The sequence below is a fragment of the Juglans regia genome, chromosome 14, assembly GCF_001411555.2.
Source record: "Juglans regia cultivar Chandler chromosome 14, Walnut 2.0, whole genome shotgun sequence".
NCBI classification, from domain to species: Eukaryota; Viridiplantae; Streptophyta; class Magnoliopsida; order Fagales; family Juglandaceae; genus Juglans; species Juglans regia.
The window spans coordinates 2,632,946-2,656,230 of record NC_049914.1 but is presented as its reverse complement, the minus strand read 5'-3'; the positions used below and the strand labels follow the sequence as shown (position 1 = coordinate 2,656,230).

The 23,285-nt window shown below is 37.0% G+C and overlaps 1 protein-coding gene and 1 long non-coding RNA gene across 4 annotated transcripts; both read left to right on the top strand.

The window, feature by feature from the left end:
- Positions 1-593: 593 nt before the first annotated feature.
- On the top strand, positions 594-19,525 carry LOC109016229 (E3 ubiquitin-protein ligase BRE1-like 1). Of its 3 annotated transcripts, none has more exons than XR_004798274.1 (20): positions 594-1,081; positions 1,723-1,884; positions 2,007-2,091; positions 2,581-2,808; positions 2,930-3,091; positions 4,404-4,597; positions 4,714-4,797; positions 4,923-5,042; positions 5,141-5,327; positions 5,459-5,619; positions 5,714-5,788; positions 7,255-7,331; positions 13,926-14,120; positions 14,852-14,924; positions 15,046-15,132; positions 16,327-16,464; positions 16,603-16,805; positions 16,875-17,040; positions 18,640-19,003; positions 19,111-19,525. XR_004798274.1 is itself a non-coding variant. In XM_035685096.1 (20 exons), the coding sequence occupies exons 2-20, from the start codon at positions 953-955 to the stop codon at positions 18,769-18,771; spliced, it is 2,658 nt and encodes an 885-aa protein (XP_035540989.1). In that variant the 5' UTR covers positions 594-754; positions 945-952; the 3' UTR covers positions 18,772-19,525. The 3 variants fall into 3 exon arrangements, 2 of the variants coding, with proteins under 2 accessions (XP_035540989.1, XP_035540990.1); XM_035685096.1 differs by having other exon boundaries at positions 594-754; positions 945-1,081; positions 18,640-19,525; XM_035685097.1 differs by having other exon boundaries at positions 5,717-5,788; positions 18,640-19,525.
- LOC118344480 lies at positions 7,924-8,705 on the top strand. The gene is made up of 2 exons (XR_004798275.1): positions 7,924-8,238; positions 8,344-8,705. It is a non-coding gene; the product is annotated as an uncharacterized LOC118344480 (long non-coding RNA).
- Positions 19,526-23,285: the final 3,760 nt, after the last annotated feature.

The following is a 23,285-nucleotide window of genomic DNA, read 5'->3' as shown; positions in this document are numbered from 1 at the left end:
AAATATCATAATCTCAAATTTCGGTGTATCCTTTAGGAAGTTTCCATAAACAAAAAATCTTCACAACCTCTTAATACTCCACACTCTATATTATTTTTAATTTTTATTATTTTTTTATCAAATATTTATTATATAAATAATGAATAGAAAATTTGAAATAATTTAAAAAGAATAAATTCAAAATATTTTTTAAAAAAATATTAAAAATTTAAAAAATTTAAAAAAATATGAAGCATAAAGTGTGAAATGTGACGAAGATTGTCTAGCAAAATTCTTCTGTGAATACAGTGTTAAAATACCAATCCCAAACAAAAATAGGGTGCGCAGGGCACAGCGTGGACCTTCTGCAATGGCCAATAGGACCCTCAAACTTTATAGAAATTTCCCAGTCAAAGCATCGGGTCCAGTGCTCGTTCCACAGGCAATGCCAATGGGACTCCACCACGTCACCCCCTTCAACGTGACGTAATCATCGCCTTTTAGATACCTCAAACAGGTGGACGTACACAAACTCCGCCGCGTCCAATACCAGAATTGCCCTTCATACTTTCACAAAAATCCAAGCACCGTTTTTTTCTCCATTCAAAATACAGACTAGCGCATTTTCTCTCTCCTCCCCGTGCTTCAGAGTTCAGAGAGATGGAGAGAGTTCGTCTTTGGAGAGAGGCTAGAGAAAGAGAAGCTGTCTGATCCATACTCTCGGAGAGACGGAGAGAGAGCTTACACTAGGTTGTAGGGAATCATTGGTTGGAAGGTAAAGAAGAATGTTATTTTTGGGTGCGGATTTTTGATTTAGGGTTTTGAGGAATTGATTAGTCTAGGGTTTGTTTCCGGATTATTCCAGTTCTTGGAATTATTTAGGGGGTTCTAATTTTCGGTAGTATGCTAATACCGCATCTTGGTGTTGCCTAATGCGAGTGGAGCTTGGGGTGGGTGGGTGCTAGGGTTTCCAATGGGCAGCACGGGTGAGCCAGACCGGAAACGGCGTCACTTTAGCTCCATATCGCCCACGGCTGCTGCTGCTGATGCGGCTGCTACTGCTAAGAAGCAGCCTTTCTTGCCCATTTCTGAAGACAAAAAGGTTAGGAACGCTAATTTCCGTTGTTTGTAATTTATCAAGAATTATATTATTAACTCAACAATTTGTGTTAAATTTTTAATAATATTTTGGTATGTTGGTTCATGGATTTTATCATTTTGTTATCTGGCTTGTCCGAAATATTTATTCACCTAGAGTGGTTTTCCATGGTTCTCTTTTACGAGCATAGAATTCCCATTGCTAGCCTGAAACTCTGTGACCAGTGTTGGATGTTCTGTTGAATGACCCGGAATTTGTTGGAATCTTTCTTTCCTGTTGTTAACTGCCTTTTTCTTTTACAAGAATTATTTACCTTGAATATGATCGAAGTTGATATGATCTTCTCTGCCAACATTATTGGCATCTGTAATTTGGTTAAATAAGTGTTCACGTTTTTCTTTGTATTGTGCTTTTAATCTGACAAAGGTGTAAAACCTGTTTCTTTGACCAGGACAAGGTGGTTTGTCTGGAAGGATTTTTCAGTTGGAATAGTTATATGCAGTGACTTTACTTTTAACATGATAATACTGACATCACTTTTTCTCACCAAGTGTTTTCTACTGCATGTGGGTTACAAAATATATATGGTATTCTATATTATCTTGTTTGTTTTTAACTTGTGTTTTCTGTTTGCGGTGATGTAGCTTGATATTGCTGTTCTTCAATATCAAAATCAAAAGCTTATACAGAAGTTAGAAGCCCAGAAGGTAGAGTATTTTTCCCTTGAGAATAAATTCTCCCAACTAAAGCAGACGCAACAACCGTTTGATTTGACATTAGCAGTGGTCAATAAGTCATTAGATAAGGTAATAATTGTTTTTGTATACATTCCTGTGTTCTTTAATAATCTTAGGCAGCTATTTTTTGGTTTATATATACATAATTGTATATTTCTTGATGATCAATTCATTCTTATTTTGGAAATCAGCTTGTGAATGACTTGGAATCATTTTCTATCTGTACAAGAGATTCAACTAGCGAACGAGATAGCAAACATATGCTGGTTATGGATGGTAAGGATCAACTGCCTTAATGATTGTGTTGCTTCTTCTTTTGTGGTGGTACCTCCTATTTGATTAAATCGTTAGCTTATTCTACGTGCCCTGAAATGTTATTAATATAATGATGTTTTGTTCTTGTTTGACCTTCTTATTGCTTGTAATCTCTAGTTCCCTCTTCTAGATAAATAATCATTGCCATTCATATATATATATATATATTATATATATGGTTCCCTTTGCCTGCTGAACTGGAAGATGGTATTGAAGTCTGATTTTGTGGTGGTTTTGCAATATTAGTTTTCTATATTTGTGGTGGCTGTGGTTCCTACTCAGCAGACTGTTAGACTTGTGTCACTAGCAAATGCCTAGAATACATTATACTTGAGCTTTGCCTATCTTTTTTAATAACATTATCGTTTACTTAAAAAAAAAAAAAAATGCCTAGAATACATTATTGTGCAAATCTACTTGCTGATAAGACTGTTTTGAATTGCTTGCCAGATGGGGTCCTATCTACATCTAAGGATGCTTTTCTTAGTCGACTCACACAAACAGGTGCAACGGAAAATTCCTCTATGCATGATTGCACAAATCGCATGAAAGTAGATGGGGAAACTGCCACTGAAAAGACTAAGAACATTTTATGCAATGTAGTAGCTGCCACTGATAACTTGTGGTATCTAAAGGATGAATTATCTGCTGAGATTTTGAAGGAGCTTCCTGAAGACGGTAAGGATTAAGCAGGATAGAGGAATTTCACATAATTCTTGTTGTGAACTTGTTCTGTTGTGAACTTGTTCGTCCTCTTGAGTTGCTCCTCACTTTATTCATGTATTGCTCCTTTTGCTAGGTTCATGCAGGCAAAAGACATCCCATAATTTAGTGAAAGAAGTTAAGAAATTGAGGATGGAATTTAGTGATCTTCATTTGAAGCACAAATCGCTTGCAAGGGAATTGCAGAGACGCCAAGATATTCATGTAAAAAATAAGGCTGAGATGAAGCATTTAAGAGGTGACTTTCATATATGTTAAATGTTAAGTTATTTATTTCTTGCAAGTTTCAGTCATTATGATCGAATCTTGAATGAGAAATAAAATAATTTTGGATAATTTGTTGGGTAGCCTCTTTCTCAAGAGGAAATTGAAGACTTTAGTTCTTAAAGAGGAATTTGCATAATTTGGGTTAGGTTTGGTTGTGCAAGGCATAATTGGATATTGTAGCAAGCTTACGGTTGGGCAATGGTTCAGGGTTGGCATATACTATTCATTGTTCTAGCCCCTAGGCAATAACAGACAGCATCATTTGTCTGTATGTTTGCTCATATGTATACATGTACATGAATATATATAGATTTGAGTGAGTATAATATGTATGCATATTTATGGTTTCCACATTTGTTTTAGTTCGGGTGTCAAATATGGATTTGTTCCTACCAAGTACATGACTGTAAGCATCATTTATTGAATGGAAAGTTTATGCTTCACCTTTCACTATTTTAGCTATATCTCAATTTGTATAAGATATAGCCATGATCGTTGAAAATTTGGCAAATATACTCTGTGGATATATCCATTTCAAGTCAAAACAGATCCTTTTTTTCTTTTCCCAAAAAAAAAAGGGAAAATGTAGATCCATTCCCTTAGAGAGTCTCTTTTATTTTAGTTATTTTTCCTAAAGCCGTTTTCCTATTCCAGATGCAAGTTGAAATATACGATCTCTTTCATGATTCACCTTGCCCCAAAAAAAAATAGAGGGATTTATAACAATGGTAATGTCGATTATGACTATGTAGTTGAGTTGCATAAATGTCGATGCATCTGGCATATTCACCCAAAACATAGGTAGAATGTATATTGTATGGCAGAAAAATTTAAGCATATTATTTTTTCAAGCAGCAAATGATGCATAAACATTAACATTACATGTAATGTTTAAATATTTGAACCTTCAAGTGTCGGGTGTCTATTCTTGAGAGCTGCCCCTTCATGTAAGGTGAAGGTTGGGACTGTATTCAACTATAGCTTCTCAGTACCAGTACCCTGCTGTACTTTTCTGTTTTTTTTTTTCACTAAATAAAGGATAGAACTTAGTGTGTGAAGACTGTGCCTACATTCCTTTGCATTACTTGATACTGTAAAAAGCCCACTGTACTAAGTCAAGATAATGAGATGGTATTTGTTTTATGTTCCACATTTTTTACAGTCCCCTCCCACCAAACCGAAAGGAAAAAAAAATCTCAAAAGCAATAAACTGGATTATGCATGGTCATTGATTTTATGCTGCACGAGGGAGTAAATGATACTCAAATTTTTTTTTTTTGAAGATGAGTTGGAGGTTACACTTACAGAATTAGAAGAAAACAATTGCAATTTAGCATCTCTAAAAGCACAGAGAGATGCTGCAAAAGGGGCATTTTTCCCTGTCTTAAACCTAAGGAATAAGCAAGGTGCTGGTGATAGGGTCAGGGATAAGCAAAAGGATCTGCACGATATGGAGTCCTCCCTCAAAGAACTAATGGTAATCTAGTGACTTCAGCCTTTTATTCCTTCATCTTGGACTCTCTCTCTTTGGTGAACATTTGAGAATTTTAAAACTGGAAGAGACAGTCATATTAATTGGGTTCAGCTCCACAGGACCAATCTTCACATCGGCTGATGGAACTGAAAGGTCTTCATGAAGAAAGGATAAAAATATTGCAGCAGTTATCTAGTTTGAGGGTTAGTTTCTATAAAATTGATGCCTCTGCCGGTGTGATATTACAAAATTTCTTTCCAACAGATAAATTTTGAACTACAGTTTTATTTACACTGTTAAATAATTTGAATTGGGATATTCATGACAGAACATGTTGAAGAATGTTAAGTCTATTACCTCTTCCAGTGCTTACATCCTGGTACAAGATCAAATAGAAAAGTCAAAATCAGAAGTTCTGCAGTATCAGGCCTTATTTGAAAAACTACAGGTTGTAACTGGTTGGTAGTTTCATTTATACCTCAATCTGTTGTCTTTTTTGGAAGGTTTTGGTTCTGACTTACCATGTCATTTCCTTGGAAATTGCAGGTTGAGAAGGACAACCTTGTTTGGAGGGAGAGAGAATTGACTATTAAAACTGATATAGCCGATGTTTTTCGAAGATCGTCTGCTGTTGCTGATTCTAGAGCAACTCATCTAGGGATAGAGATGCGGAAACAAATTGAGGAAAGAAATGTGATTGAATCTAAGCTGAAAGATGCTTCAAGAGAACCAGGTTACAATGAATATGATCCTTTTCCTTGGTCATTTAACATGCAGTACTGCATCTCTGATGGGCTATGTTCAATAATGATGAAGATTTTTTTATAAGTAAAATAATAATGATGAAGATACTTTGCATTTCAGGAAGAAAAGAAATTATTGCAGAATTCAAAAACTTGCTTTCTTCATTTCCTGAAGAAATGAGCACCATGCAAAGTGAATTAAGTAAATACAAAGAGGCTGCTTCAGATATTCATTCTCTTCGGGCTGATGTGCAATCCCTTTCTAGTACTCTTGAAAGGAAGGTGGGTATTTTTATTTGTTTAGCCATATCCTTAGATGCCCATATCCTTAGATGCAGTTTAAGGCTTCAAGCTCTCCTTTTTTTTTTCTCTGTAGCAGGTGAAAGAATCTGAAACCTTCTCTGCCAGATCTGCTGACCATGATGCAGAGATGCAAAAGCTGCAAGCTATGGTATGATGTCTGTTACTTGCATCTGGACCCCAAACTATTAAATGGATACGATATGTGGAATTGCAGTGAATATTTTTTATTCGCTTCTGCGCTTGTGTTTAAGAATTTTTCAGCATGCTGATGACATTTTTTTGGAAGTTGATTTATACCATGTAGTTACCAGCTTAGATTGCCTGCTACTTAAGGGCAAAAATAGTTCTGTGGGTGATTATTGTGTAAATTTGACCTATCTGGTTAAGAGTGTGCTATGATAGTACTGTTCCGTGGAGACTTGTCTTAAATCAGGAGGCTACCCTAATACTAAAAGGTTTAGCAATTGTGGAGAATTACTGAACTTTTTTTTTTCTGAGCATGGAGGATTATGAAACTAGAGTTTATATATATATATATATAAATTTTCTAAATAGAAGAATCTTACACTCTCATTAATACAATCGTTTACTTATAAAAAAATAGAATGGACAGCAACCATATAGCTGTTGAGGAGGTTTGGGATTTGAATGCAAGATATGGTGGGGAGGAAATTATGGGTTTGTCTTTGGTGCCTTGTGAGGAGGAATGTCTAGGGTTGGGAGTGCAGTTGGGTACTGTGTCTGGGGATAATGTTGTTCCCCTGGTTTCTCTTCCTCCGATAAATAATGTAGCGGGTTCACCATCGGATTGGGTTTTGCATAAGGCTAACGAGATTCAGCATATCATGGGGCTTTCACATGGAGGATGCAAAGACCAATTTAAGGCACTACTCACTGCGATTGAGGCAAGCCACTCGCTTGAAATGAAATCAATTTTTAAGAAAAGCAGGGTGTTAAATTGTATTTCTTGTGCAATCAACTACGACGCTGAGGGTGGTAGCTTAAGTCGAGGGAAGACTAAAGGGAGGGCATTAAGAAGATGTTTTCGTAAAGGGTGTTTCGGCTGGGGTATTAGTTTTACGGGAAACAAGGGTAGTTTTGGGATTGGGTTGGGGATGTGTGTTCTATTCCAATTCGAGCTTGGTTTATTTTGGGTAGTTTTTCACGGGTTTTTTGGGTCATTAGGAGCTCTCTAGTATGAGCTAGGTGTTTTCTTGTATACGTCCAGTGTACTTGGTTACTTCTATTGATAAATATATATAATATTTTTACTTGTCAAAAAAAAAAAAAAAGAAAAAGAAAAAAGAACCTTATACCTGGTTGTGTCATGTTGATGCATTTTTGTTAAAAAAAGAATATCAAGCCCCGTTGTGTGTTTCATTGATGTATTTTGCTTGTATTCTTTTATCTGTATTGATGCAATCTCCTGTTACACACATCGCCCACCGCCTGCCTGCATGCCATGAATAGAGTTCTTGAGAAATATATTGGATGCTCTTTTGTCATCGATCATATCTTTGTTCAGAAAGGGTCCAATTTGCATGTTCTTTATCATTGAAATAGTGAATCTATCAATAATTTGGCTTTAGTATGTTTGGCTGTTTTCACTTGCAGGTCCAGGATTTGAAGGAAAGTGATATGGAGTTAAAGTTGATTTTGGAAATGTATAGACGTGAATTTACTGATTCAAGGTTAGAGAATCTGCACATTTTGTTTTTCCTTGTCCACATTTCTAATGATATTGGTATCTTTACTTAAAAAAAACACTACTAATTTGACATACCATGTTAAAGGCCCATAACTTTGTCCAAAGTTGTTAAATGCGCCAAGAGGAATCTTTCTACAATCATCACATTTGAATTGATAAGTGTGTGCGCTTTTTTGTTGGAATTAAACGTAAATAAACCACCAAATCTCTTAGATGGGTAAATGGTGTTCCACAAATTGCAAGATGCTGTTATCTTCTTTTATAACACCTACATAATGTTGGTTCTGGTTCTGTAGTGTCAATATGATGCTACAACTGAATTTTGGATAAAAATAAATAAGTTTATTTTTTGATAAGTAAACAAGTATTATTAATTCAAGAATGGGCAACAAACTACCAGTTACAAAGGTCATTATGCACTATCTACGTAGGCGCATTAGAAACTAAGAAATGATGAAAGTTCATGCTATTGAAGTCTACATCAATTGCCCAAGTACAAAGAGTCCTAAAGAAAAAAACTTTAAGCTCCGCCATAGATCTCTCTGTCTTCAAATGTCCGCTCATTGCGTTCCTTCCACAAGCACCACATGATACAAATCGGAATCATTTTCCAAATCGCTTTCATTTGTTGCACACCTCGAATGGGGGTCCGGCATGCCAACATTTCCACTACAGATTTTGGCATCACCCACGCTAGGTCCATTCTATTAAGCACCTCATACCAGAGAGACCTAGCAACCTCACAATGTAAAAATGTAGATGATTCACCGACTCACCCCCACTTTTACACATGCAGCTCCAGTCTGTAATGATTATCCTCCTCTTTCTCAGATTATCCATAGCGAGAATCTTGCCTAAGGATGTTGTCCACACAAAAAAGGAAGCTTTGGGTGGTGCCTTGTTCTTCCAAAGCCTTTTCCAAAGAAACTGTATCTCAGGTTCTTGTTTGAGAATCTTATAAAAGGATCTAACTGTGAATAACCCTCTCCCTGCAGGAGTCCACCACAAACTATCTTCCTGCTGGACATTCGGACGACAAGAATACAAGAGACTATACAAATCTACAAAACTCTCCACCTCCCAGTCTTGTGCCGCCCTGATGAAATTGATATTCCAGTGTGTTCTCCCACCCGCACTTCTCATAACCTCTGCCACTGTAGCATCTTTATCACTTGCAATCAGGAAAAGTAAAGGAAACAAATTTTGAAGGGCACTGTTACCACACCAAGCATCCTTCCAAAATCCTACCCCCACCCTGAAAGAAAAAGAAAAAAAAGAAAAAAATGGTAATTAATTACTAGTTACCAGAATCAAACCCAAATCTTTTGTCAAAAAAATGTTGCGGAGACGGGAAAAAGACTATACAAATTTACAAAACTCTCCATCTCCCAGTCTTGTGCCGCCTTGATGAAATTGATATTCCAGTGTGTACTCCCACCCGCACTTCCCATAACCTCCGCCACTGTAGCATCTTTATCACTTGAAATCAGGAAAAGTAAAGGAAACAAATCTTGAAGGGCATTGTTACCACACCAAACATCCTTCCAAAATCTGATCCTGGACCCTGTACCCAACTGAAACCGAGTATGATGATGGAAGGCCTCTTACCCTCTTCTTATATGTTTCCATAGCCCCACTCCATAGGTGCCTATAACTTCTCTAGTACACCAACCCTTCCCTAAACTACCATACTTCTTCTCAATCACTACTTTCCATAAGGCTTCAGGTTCTTTAGTATATCGCCACAACCATTTTTCAAGTAATGCCCAATTAAACAACCTCAAGTTTCTAATACCCAAGCCGCCACTGGAGATAGGACGACAAACCTTCTCCCACTTGACTAAATGAAATTTAAATTCCTCTCCTAAACCACTCTACAGAAAATCTCTTTGTAACTTCTCAAGTCTACCGGCCACACTTGCCGGTATAGCGAATAAGGATAAGAAATAGGTGGGTAGGTTAGAGAGTGTACTCTTGATCAATGTAATCCGGCCCCCTTTCAACAAGTACATTCTCTTCCAACCTGCCGGTTGCCTCTCTATTTTTTCAATCACCGTATCCCATATCGAGCAAGTCCTAGAATTTATAACCAACGGGAGTTCCAGGTACATCATAGGAAGAGACTATCTTACAACCCAATATCCATGCCAACTCTCAAACATTCTGGACTCTCCCAATCGACACCAACTCGGATTTATCATAGTTCATTTTTGAGCCAAACACAACTTCAAAACAAAGAAGCAACGCCTTCACAGCACGCAACTGATCGAGATTGGCCTCATACATAATAAGCGTATCATCTGCAAACAACAAATGAGAAATAGTAGTAATACCTCTACTTGAGGATCCAACCTGAAAACCATTTGCAAAACCATTAGCCACCAAAGCCGAGATCATCCTGCTTAGTGCCTCCATGACAATAACAAAGAGTAGGGGAGATAATGGATCCCCTTGTCTCAAGCTACGAGAACTCGCAAAAAAACCCTCTGGGCTGCCATTGATCAATACAGAGAATCTTGCCGTAGAAATACACCAGCTGATCCATGACCTCCACCTCTCTCAAAAACCACACCCATCTAGTAAATACAGAAGAAAATCCCAATTAAGGAGAGGTTTGGATTCAGAGATGAGTTGAGATGGGTTGAGATGATTTGTGAATAGTAGAATAAAAGTTGAATTATTTATTATATTCGATGTGAGAATTTGGAAAAGTTGTTTTGAGATTTGAAAAAGTTGAATTGTTTATTATATTGTGTGAGAATTTGAAAAAGTTGTAATGATGAGATTAGTTTAGGTGGATTTTGAATCCAAACCTCTCCTAACATGATCATACGCCTTTTTCATATCTAACTTGCACAGAATCCCTGAACTCCCAGCCTTCAATCTGCTGTACAGACATTCATTAGCAATTAGAACGGCATCAAGAATCTGTCTACCCTTTATGAAAGCATATTTTGAGGCTTAGTAACAATCTTCCCCAACACCACACTCAACCGATTAGCTAGTACTTTAGAAATAATCTTGTAAACTCCATTCACTAGACTAATAGGCCGATAATCCATTATCTCACAAGCCTCCACCTTTTTAGGTATTAAAGCAAGGAGAGTGGTGTTAAGACTTTTATCAAATTTTTCAACCGAGTGCAATTCCTGAAACACCTTCAAAAGATCATCTTTTATCACCTACCAACAATTTTGGAAAAATCCCATAGAGAAACCATTAGGTCCGGGGGCCTTATCTTTTACCATATTTCTTACTACATCATACATCTCGTCCTCCTCAAAAACCCTCTCCATCCTAGCTACATCCCTTGTCTCAATAGTGTCAAAAACCAACCCATCAAGAGTAAGCCTCCTCCCCACCTGCTCAGTAAGGAGCTTCTCAAAGAAATCAATAACATGATCTTTAATAACTTTCTCTTCCCTACACTCCACCCCTTCAATGTGCAGTATCTCTATGTTATTGTTTCTTCTATGCGAGTTTGCAATGCGATGGAAAAACTTCATACTCCGATCCCCTTCCCTTAACCATAATGCTCTTGACTTTTGTTGCCAAAACATTTCTTCTTGTAAAATAATCCTCTCAAGATCTGCGACCAACACAGTTCTTTGTGATTGCTCCTCAGAAAGTGGCCTTCCATCTTGAAGTCTATCTAACTCCTGAATCTCCAACCACTTGATATTGTTGTTCTCCCTTCTGTCTCCAAACGATTGTTTATTCCACTCCTTCAGGTCTCTTTTTAAGGCCTTCAGCTTATTCGCAAAAATGAAACTAGGTGTACCATTGAACTAATAAGAAATCCACAATTGTTTAACCCTCTCCACAAAGCCTTAAGATTTCAGCCACATATTCTCGAACTTAAAGTATCGTCTACTACTATGAATACCTCCGCAATCTAGCAAAATATGTCAGTGATCCGAATTTAAGTGTACCAAACGCTTTTGCCATACTTCAGGAAAATGGCTTTCCCACTCAGGTGAAATTAAAAAGCGATCCAAGCGAGACCAAGTCTGGTTATTTGACCAATTGGCTGGACCCCCTGCAAGAGGAAGGTCTATCAAATTCAAGTCAAAGATACACTCTGAGAACTCCACACTTGCCTCTTCTTCTTTTGAAAGTTTCACTTGGAAATCTCACAACATTGAAATCACCCCCAATACACCATGGAAGATCCCACCAATTATGTATCCCTGCTAGTTAATCCCACAATAATCTTCTGTCAGCGTCTAGATTTGGACCATAGACACCTGCAAAAGCCCATAAGAAATCATCGAACACACTTTTAAAAGAGCACGCTATCATATATCTCCCTATAAGTTCCTCCATTTTCTCCACCACCCTCCTATCCCACATCACCACAATTCCTCCCGATGCCCTTATAGAGGCCAAGTAAACCCAATCCACATGAACATTGCTCCATAAACTTCGTACAATCTTTCTATCTATCATTTTCAACTTTATTTCCTGTAAACACACAATGTCCGCTTTCCACTCACGAAGCAAGTGCCGTACTTGGTGGCGCTTATCTACCTCGTTAAGCCCACACACATTCCAAGACACAATCTTAGGCTTCATTTGGGAACAGCCAGTCCCTTCCCTTTTACCTTACTCCTATTGGAGCTTCCCTCCGAATTCATCGACCACGCCAATTTTTTCAACTCCCGATTTTTCTTCGAATCCCCTTTCCTTTTTTGTTGATGTCCAGTTATCATAACAGTTAACAATGCTATGAACTGCTCTTCATACCCTTCACAATTAATCCCCCACGTAATGTTGGATCTCTTTCACCTTATTTATAATCCAATTTGAGGCTTGGTTTGGATAGCAGTAGTTTAATGGAATAGGAATCCCCTTCCTATCAATCTGAAAATTTTGGAACTCTTCACCCACCGAAATCCCTTCCAAGCCCACCTGATCGCAAGCCTGAGGGAGAAAAAATTCATCCTCCACCAAATGCATAAGTTGATCGCAAGACTCAGGGAGAAACAACTCATCCTCCATCGAATGCATAAGGTCGACTGAATCATCCTCCTCCTCAGCCATCTCAAAATCCTCATACAACTTGACAGACAAGTTCGCCGGAGCAAAACCCACGTCTCCTTCAAACATCGACGACGTCTGAGCTTCATTCGGGGGAGAGAAACGTGATCCGAACTCCACCAGCGTCTTTTGCGCACAGCACACTTGCGGCCCATCATCGGTGACCTCCATCCCCATCCGTTGGAGCCGTCTGTGCAACCTTCACCTGATCCTTCGTCGACGGCACACTTTTTGGCACGAAGCCGAGGCACACACAGGGTTAGGGCTCTCGCTGTCTCGTGGACCTTCCGTGGGCTGAGGTAGGCTCGCCCCATTCCCAGACCCATCACAATGGGCCCTGGGCTTAGATGGCCCAGCCCCATCATAGGGGCCTGAACACGACCAAGCCTTCTGCCTGGCATTAGACTGAAAAAACCCACCCGTCTGACGCCAAAAAGCCAGACCCTTACCAACTTTAATTCTCAGTTGGGCCTCACTGTGGGCTTTTCTAAGCCCATCTCCCATATCCTTCCGTTTGTCTTTTAAGTTCCCCTTCTCATCCCTTACCTTAAATAGACCAACAGCCTCGAGTACTTCAACCATGTCTTTTTGCAGCATCTGTAGACTGTAACCGCCCTTGCACCTCCAACAGCGTCCTATGTACCTCCCATGCCTCTTGACATGCCACAAAATTTCTGCCATGTGAGTGGCTCATCGCACTTTACGGCTTCGATGGAGCTTCATGACGCCCAACTCCCCTGACAGAGCCCCTCCCGCCACCTTCACCCTTCCCCTCCACGTTCGGCATCGTCGAAGAGAGTGCCTCCTTATATGACCGTGTTTGGTGCCTCAACTCCTCCTTGACAGCATTCGACTGACCTCCACCAGGAAGCTCCTTTCTCGGCTCATACAGCACCTCCCGCATCTTCCTCCATCCCCAATCATTTTCACATTCTGGAATGCACAAGACATTCCTTCTCCCCCCTGGTTATACTCAGCAACCTCAAGATACCTTCCTCTACGATTTGAGCAACGCTGGGCGATAATACTACAATATCCTTCTCTAGTTGCTGAATACACCTACTTTCTTCCTCCTTTCATGCTCTCCTCTGACATCTTCCCAAGCCACCGCACTGAAGATGGACCAAATAGAACCACATATTCTGACTTCCAGTTTCTTTCGGTGACTCGCAGCATTCCACCCCCAACCTTTGACAAAATAAAACATTTGGATTCAATCACCACCTCTACAGGATAACCCATCTTAATCATCACAATAACTCAAAATCTAGTTATCATAGCACCATCAACGGAAAGGAAAACGTTACAGGACGCAACGGGAAGGAGAAAAAATTCATAGGTACGGAGAGAAAATATTTAGGAGAGAGAAAAATTATAACCTTTTTAGGACACTGCCATAAAAATAATAATATAATATAATATAAAATAATAAAAATTCAATTCTATTATTTTTTACAGGTTGCTCAGATGATGGGATATATATTAGTTTGTTTAGTGTTATGATGTCACTGATCTTAGAAGTTTACAATATCTGCAGGGATGTCATGGAAGCCAGAGACTCAGAATACAAGGCATGGGCCCATGTTCAAACTTTGAAATCCTCTCTTGATGAGTGCAACTTGGAATTGCGAGTCAAGACTGCAAATGAAGCTGAGGCCATATCCCAGCAAAGGCTTGCTGCAGCAGAAGCTGGGATTGCTGAGCTGAGGCAGAAATTAGAAGCTTCCAAAAGGTTTGATTTACTTTGACAATGATGGTGAAAAATTTTGTTTTAACCTATGCTGCTGTTGATCTGTGATGATTTTTAATGTTTATTTTCAATTCAAGTGGCTTCTATGAATCTGCTTGTGTGTGCGGGCGGCTGCAATTGTACTAAGCTTAACAAGTTGTTGATTGGTATGTTGTGTGACAAGACAGTAGACTCCACTGGTTTTTCTGGGAAGCTCTGCCTATTAGTTGGTTTTTCCCTTTCAACTTCATTTGGGGATGTATGGAATGGTGCACTGGTTGGGTATCGATATATTGTCAATTGGAAAGGCTTGGAATGTAGCTCTGTTGTGAAGAATGCCATGAGCTGATATTAGAACGCTTGAGGTTGTTGATCTACCAGGGATCAAACTTAACCTTCAATTTCAAAGATCTCGAATATAGCCCTTTGATTGGATGATTATATCCAGCATATTTTTCATTTACTTTTTGGGGACTAGATTTAGGAGTTTTCTCATTCTCTTGTTTGAGTTTAGAGTTTAGTTCTCCTGTATATTTCTAAGTTTACTATGCCTGGTTGGTATTCTGTGTGAAGACTTAGTGATTTTTTTATTTTTTTTTATCATTTAGCATCATAATGATCTATGGTGCTTTATATTAACCGGCAGGCTGATATTCTAGCATTAGGTGGTGATTGTTTAAACTTGATAATGGCGTAAAAGTTCTTACCAAGTGTATCATTTACTGCTATTTCAGGAATACCTCTAGGCTAACTGATGTTCTAAAATCCAAAAATGAAGAAAATGAGGCTTACTTATCTGAAATTGAGGTTAGTTTTCTGCTTTTTTTAAATTATTTATCAAAAAAAAATTCTGTTATCTAATGTGGTGTTCAACAAGGCCGTTATCAATCATGAAATTGATAAAATTATTGTTCTGGTTTTTCTCCAGTCAATTGGACAGGCATATGATGATATGCAGAATCAAAACCAACATCTTTTGCAGCAAATTACTGAGAGAGATGACTATAACATTAAGGTAATTGTCTGTCCTACCATTTTCTTTTGTTGTAGATGAACTGGTATCTTTCTTTCTTTATATTCATATACCTGACCTTTTTGGTTTCAAGTAATGCATTTAATTCTTGATATGGATATGAAGAGATGTTCTTATAAAAAAATTGATATGAAGAGCTCACATGTGCTTCATTGTCTTGGTGTATTTTTTCTAATCTTACTTATTTAATTATTTTCATATTGGTGGCTACTTTTCTTGGTCAGAAGGAATGAACCATTATTGACATGGACCTCTTTGGACGCATACCTGTAAATTTACAGAAGTAATGAACCATTATATCTGTAAATTTTAGAGGGCTTTGCCTTCTCTTATGAATAAAACTTCTTGATTACCTATGAAAAAAAAAAAATCTGTAAATTTTAGATCAATTCTCTCTTCTGGACAAATGCAAGATTTCATTGAGATGATTTGGACGCATTTTGTACTTGTGAAAGATGAAAAGAGTGGGTTGGCAGTGTTTATCTCTTAAATCACCTGGGATATTTGTGTTGTGGTTACAAGTCCGGCTTGCTTCATACCTCGAATTGGCACAAATTTACGTGCCTTGGTGCTGTTAGTCGAGGGCTATTACAACAGCTCTCTGCTCATAGACATGTATTCTTATTTTATTTTTTGTATAGAGGTGGTAACTTCTAGATATGTTAATCCTGTTGCCTGTTTGGAAAAAAGTTTGGCACCTCAGCATCTGCTTTTTATACTGGAAAAGTGATGCCGAAGTGTTTGGTCAAAACACGCTAGGTTGCCATGATAACTCCTTGTAATTTTTCTCCATTCATCTCATGATATAAGTTGTGGGCACTTAAAATGCTTGCAATGTTTGTATAACAACAGCTATGACATGAAATACTGAGCAGTGTTGCAACTGCATATTGCTGCTGCTTTAAATAATTAACCAAACAATTTTCACTAAAAGCCTGTTGCAGTTCTGCACAGAAATTCTTTCACAGAAGCTTCTGCAGTGCTTCTGTGTTTGCTATTAATGGATTTATCCTGCATATGTCACTCATGTTGATATTTTTTTAATAAATAATGTGCATTTTATACTTAAATTGGTCATATGTCTCCTGATGCACATATTGATGTGTTACATTGTGGATTGCCTGTGTAAGTTTTACGCATCTAATATCAATTTATGGTTTCCTTGTTTTTGTTCAGCTTGTCTTAGAGGGTGTCACTGCAAGACAGCTTCAGGATACGATGATCATAGAAAAACGAACCACGGAGAGGGAGGTTCAGCAAGCGAATTCATCTCTATGTTTTTATGACATGAAAGCTGCAAGGGTTGAAGATCAGGTATATCTGAGCCTTAATTTTGGATTTGAATTTAACTTATGGAAAAAAAAAAAAAAAAAACAACTGGATTTGAATTTATCAGGTATTGCTTTGAAGTTGGAAAATTTTCCCAGTACCAATTAATAACTTGCTTTGCAGTTGAAAAGTTGCTCAGAACATATTCAGAAACTTGCAGATGATAAACTTCATAGTTCATTTACTTTGGAGAATTCACAAAAGAAATTATTGGATATGAGAAGATCATCACAACAAGCACATGAATCATTGGAGGACTTGCAATCTAAGGTTGAAAAAAGTCGAATGGCAGTTGTGGAGATGCAGATAGAACTAGAGAGGGAAAGGTAAAGAAAAGTTTTGACTTCCAATTTATTTTAAGTGCAGGCGTTGGCTCATTTTTCATTCATTGTCAGGTTTGACAAGAAAAGAATAGAAGAGGAATCGGAAGTTGTAAGGAGAAAGGCTTCAAATCTTAGAGCCCAGACTGAAGGCTCATCGATTATCGAAAATCTCCGGGAGGAACTCAGAGAATATCGGGATATACTGAAGTGCAGTATATGCCTCGAGAGGACAAAAGAGGTTAGTATTTGATTTTTGATCTTATTACTTTGTTGTGTTGTTCAATGTTTTATTTTTAGCAAGCAGTAAATGAAATATGGTTCCAAGAAGTGGATGTGGGACATGGAAAATTGAGTCTTTTACCTGGAATAGGTGAAATAATGAGGATTAGATAAGTGGTAGTTCCAATCGTTTTTCACCTAATAAGCGCATCTGAAAATGGTGCCCCCACTCCCAACCCTCCCCTCTCTCCTTTCCCTTTGGCTGCATGTTTCTAATTGACTCAGATGAATTATTTGGGAAAGTAGAAATGAAAAATGTAACGTGATTTCTAGTTTGCGAGTGCCATTCCCTTTTTTAAATGCTAACTTTGTTACAAGTTTATATATGGTGTATTTAAAACTATATATTTTATATTTTGAAAGCGGGTGAGTTTGTTTTGTTATATGTATTTGCTATGATCATACAGGAAACTGGCTCAACCTTGAGTTTTTATTTGTTTGATATACAATGGAATTATCAGAGTTAATACCCGGGGTGCGTTTAAATTTTATATTTATGATTAAAGGGAGAAGATAATTTGTGTATCATTCTTATGCCTTTTTTTTTTCATTCTCTTACTTCTCTGTGATCTAAGGAAAGAAAGGGAGGATTTTTTTTTTTTATTTATTTGGAAAAGGAGGGAAGGAACAGGTATTGTGGCAGAGAGACATTGAGCTTTGACTCTTCAGCTATATTTCTTCATGCATTTGGCAAGTCTACCTGCAATTCACGTGTGTTTTTCATGGAAGCTCTTTCCTCCGCCCTCTTCTGGGCTTATGCTACTGTGCATTAAGATAGGATTTAGGCGGGAGTATTGCTGGGAGAGGTTACCAAATAAAGACATCTATGGGTTCCATGATGCAGCTGTCTATTACATTGCAGTTTCCTGTTAAACGGCACCTAAAATCATCTCTTGCCAATTTAAAAAAATGGGGAATAAAAAGATTATCAATATCGTTAAAGGTGTTTGCTCTTTGTTTAAGTAATTACCCCATATAACTTGAAGATGACAAGTGTGTTATATTAACCTTAGGTTTTTTAACAGATCGATATGCTTTGTTCATTTCTTGTTCTCACAAGGAATGATTGTTGCTTATATAACATGAGTTTGGGAATACACTATTATCCTCCCCAAAATCTCGGTGGTATGAACAATTTGTTCAGTTATGGCGTCCTGATTTGGCTAAAGGGGAAATCTGCTGTTGGTTTGTTATACTGATATTTGGTTGTACTGGAATCTCACTTATACCCTGGGTGCTTTGGTTATGTGCCCTGCTATTGGGTTAGCTCAAGAATAGAATACAGATATTTTAGTTTGTTTGGAATGAAGGTCATTGATCTTAGATTAATGCTAGATACAGTTATAAGGTGCAAGACCCGCACATTTCCTTTGAAAAAAAGTGGGGTTTATTAAAAAAATAATTTTTTTATGTGGGTTTCAAATTTATTTAGTTTTTTCAAAGGGAGTGTGTGAGACTTGCATACTCTAAGACTGCAAATATAATTTCTCTTGTTCTTATTCAGAATGAATGTAACTTTTTTTAAAATATGTTTATTAAGAGCCTTCCCCCCTGCCAGGTTGTGATCACAAAATGCTACCACTTGTTCTGCAATCCGTGTGTTCAAAGAATAATTGGAACTCGCCACCGCAAGTGTCCAGCATGTGCCGCAAGTTTCGGGCCTAACGATGTCAAACCCGTATACATCTGACAGGATGCTGAGAAATCTTTGTTTCCTGATTCTTGGCGAGCCCTCTAATGCTGTCTTCAGGTGCACAAGGCCTGGTGCAAATGATTCGACGCTTGATATATGGATACCCACAGGTTCACATGTATTGTTAATAGAGAATTGTAGAGAAGTAACATTAGCAGGAGCCAGTCAAGTTCTTGCCCCTTTTACCAACCAGTGGAAATCATCTTAATTTTGCTGGTTCTAGTTCTAGGTGGTTGATTTTACTATTTTTTTTTTCCTTTGCTTTCAATATTTTTATTATGGTTTCTTTTCTCATTTAACTGCTTGGAGCCCGTGGAATCTTTCAATTTATTGCAGATTAATCAGAACTGACCCACTGCTTAATCCCAGAGAGCTTGGAGGATGCATGAGCTAATGAATAAAAATAATTTCGCAAGTTTCATAGAAGCGTCCTTGCAGTTTGCGCAACACTGGGGCGATGTAGGATGTGTGAAATTTTGTATATTTTGTTTTTACCCAAACGCGTTGTTTCTGGTGAAAAAGCCTGGGCGGTGGGATAAGTTTTGGCTGTGCGGTTTCAAGTACATATGTTGGTCAGACCGTAGAACATGTCGGTTCCAATTTTGTCGTTTCTGGAACTGGTAATTTGTACAATTGTAGCTTTATTTCCGGACGTTCTACTGTACTCAACGGTGTGCCAGAGATGTAAAAAAGAGATGCTCGTATCACATAATCGTTCTTAATATCCAAGCGGTTCTTTGTTTTTGTTTTATTTTTGGTCCCCCCAGCATTGCGTTTATTTATCTGGCTGTAACTTCGTACCTTGATATCTGTAGCTATGCAAGTCAGGCTTGAATTTACTTTTGTGGTAAGAAGGGGAAAAATAAAAAAAATCGCTTTACGTGATTATGTGCAGGAAAATGGGAAGTTTGCACACAGTATTTTGTCTTCTTTAGAGGGGCAAGAAGCTGGTAACAAATTGTCAAGGCTAAGGAGCAATTTTAAGGTAAGAATGGCTTTGTAGCTGGAGAGGATACCTTTAACTGCTGCCTTATGAGCTGCTTGTTGAAGACGTGATCCGAGTGTCTTTTCAGAATGGAACCTTCTACAGCCAGAGAGGATTCACCGAGAGACAACATTTTTTTTTTTTTTTTGCTTTTTTTTCAATCATTTTTTTGAACACTTTAAATATTTTTTAAAATATAAAAAAATCATAAATTCATTTTAAAATACTTTTTTAATCATTAAGTAAAAATAATAATAATAAAATGAATTGGGTAAAACTTTTCGGTAGAAAGTTTCTGTGGGAATAGTGTTTTCTTGGTTCAGAGTTTGTTAGTGGTGATGACTATTGGGAGTTCCACAGCTGATGTGAATGAGGAGACAGAGTTTGGGATCTGCTATGATAGCTTATAGACAAATAATGCCTAGTTGGAATATTATTTATACGGGTCTTGTACAGTTCTTTTAAAAAAAAGTGAGAAATTTTGTCATGGTAGGGTCTTGCTTGCAAATCCTAAATTTGCATCTAACGTTACTTTCTTTGATTTGTACCCGCGCCGTTTTGATGTCTGACTTTCCATTACATTGAGAGAGAGTTGGGATGCTGTGCTGGAGTTTCCCCTTTTTTAAAGGGAAAATGATAGGTACACGGACAAAGTGTACAATTGTAGCGGCATCAGGAATCGCTTATCGGTATAGAATCGAAATATAAAAAGTGGAATTAATAAGGTAATTGCATTAGTTTAAGGAAGTAGGGTCACCACAAGAAACGAGAGGATCTTGGATGAAATTTGATAATTGAGGTGGAAATAGCAATATTTTAGAGTCTTAAGAAAAATAAATATGCAAACCCAGGCAGCAGAATGGAGACTAGGCGTCCTCAAAAATCAAAGTGCAGACGCCAGTCACTAAGTCTGCAATTCTCAGTATTAGATGTGGTGACTTCTCGTAATCCATATATAGTCCACAATTGAAGAAGAAATGCAAACCGATTCTTTTAATCTTTTTGTTAATGTTGGAGTAGTTTCTCATTTATATATATATATATATATATATATATTAGGTAAACGAATATATAATTACTTGCAACTCTTGATCCCCATCTCTTTAATTATTCTGATTCAACCGCCCGAGAGAGAGAGAGAGAGAGAGGTCATAAATATACCAAACTCATATTACAATTAGTTTTAAATACGTACTGATCATGATGATCTATACATTTTCAAGATTTAAAAGAAAAAAACTATTTATGAGTTTGGAAATTGACACATCAAATACACCACCAATATGCAAATCAGTCACATTATTAGTTAATATTTCTATTGTTTTATAATTATAATGAATCTCGCAGTAAAAAACATGCATATAGCTCGATACAAGTCATGATGGATATAAAAACAGATGAAATCAGGAGGGTAGACCCGCGCGTCTACGTACGAGACAATTTTCATCCAAAATTCGACTTCAAAATCTTTGGCCCCGTCAAAACGTCTGAAACTAGCTAGCTTAATTAAAACTATATCTGCATGCTTAATTAATTACATGCATGCATGATGTCTAATTTTAGTTTGAGGTTACTTAAAATCGTGACGAGCGATGACTTAACTTGGGCATCATTTTCCTTTTTGAAAGGACAAAGCAGCTCAAAGACAATTGAATAGACCAGTATTTCACATGGAGCCTCGTTTCCATTAAGAGAGGCGTGGAAAATGCAGATAGCACCGCTAGCTGAGGAATTAAATGCATGTATGATTATTGAAACCCCAAGGACTGGAATCTATAGCGACAACACTGGCCGCGCGCCATGCTTGCATGCATCCCCCCAACGACCATGCATTCCTCATGATCTCTTTCTCTATATATGGTCCAGATCAAACGCAGCGAAGTACATATATATGCATGCAAGCAGGCAGCTTCATAGTAATGAGTCTTTTTTTTTTTTTTGAATTTATAGTAATGAGTCTTGGAGTATATATGATTGCCTTTATTAATTTTGCATCTATCTTTCTCAGTGATACATATTTATCTCTGCAATATTGCCTTCGTCCTTGCCTGCATATATATATATGGCAGCTCTTTAATCTTTAATCTCTCTACATACATGAGTAAAAGGAGCATGAAATAAAACAACTCTTTAATCTTCTAACTTCTGCAAATAATACTGAATCAAACATATTATCTTTTTGTAAAGACTCATGAACAACCAACAAGATTATTAATTACAGTTGAAAGATACAGATCATGTGGTATATGTTGATCACTGCAAATGTATTTTATTCGCGCCCAATATGTCATTCTGACGTCAACATTACGTTTTAAATATATTTAAGCTAACTTAATATATAGTAATTAAATGCATTTTCATGTCATTCCGACGTCAACATTGCGCTAAAATTATTTAGGCTATATATATATATATGTAGCATTTTAATTTTTGCTGAAATAGGTTTCAATTTGATCCGTACTTGATGTAACGTATATAGGCTTATCTTTTTAATTAGCTTCGGGCCATCGTGGCCGGGGTATAGGCTTTAAATTCTCATTGATTTGATTTTTAGATGATATTTTATTATTCTATTTTTTAATTATATATATAATGTAAATATATATTAATTGCATGTGGCCATTAATTAATTAGTTCTGATATAGGACTGTCTCTAAAACATTTAATTACTAACAGAATTATATATGACGAAAATGAGTGCATGACTCCATCGGTCTTATACATACATACATACATATATATATATATATATATATATATATAATCAGATGACAAACTAAAAAATTCAATTAAAATTGAAATTTAACCCGTAATATCATATCAAATTAAGTTACAAAATTGAAATTTTACTATTAAAGGGTTGATTAATTGTAGCTAGGCGGCTTACTCCTCACGTGTACTTCAATGTATGAGTGAGGAATTAGAATTTGAGTCACCACAGGCTTAATATTATTGGTAATTAATTAGGAGATGAGACTTATATATATAAATATATATATATATATATATAATATTATCATGTTGATTAAACTTATTTAATTATATATATATATATCATTCTCAACACGAGTTTAGTAAAATTCTCAAAAACACAAATTTTGAAACAATATATAATATTACATTCTCTGGACATGAGATCATATCCAAAAGTGATTAAAAGATATAAATATATATATATATATATATATATATATATATATCCCTTCAATTGTATATGATTGGCAATTGCCAAGTGAGGGTGTACGTTGTACTAGACGACTCAATTAATTAGAGTACTTTTATGCATGGTACGTAGAGATTATTATTAAAGGGTACGTACGTACGTACTCACGAATAATCATCTACGGAAGAAGAACATAGTGTTTTTTTCTTTCTTTTAAACAGAGATGGTTTTATAAATACATGCAGATTATAATTTATAATTAACGCGTCCATTATTTATATATATATATATATATATATATATATATATATATATATAATATGGGGACATGCATGCAGCACCAGCGGCCACGAAATGAGTCCA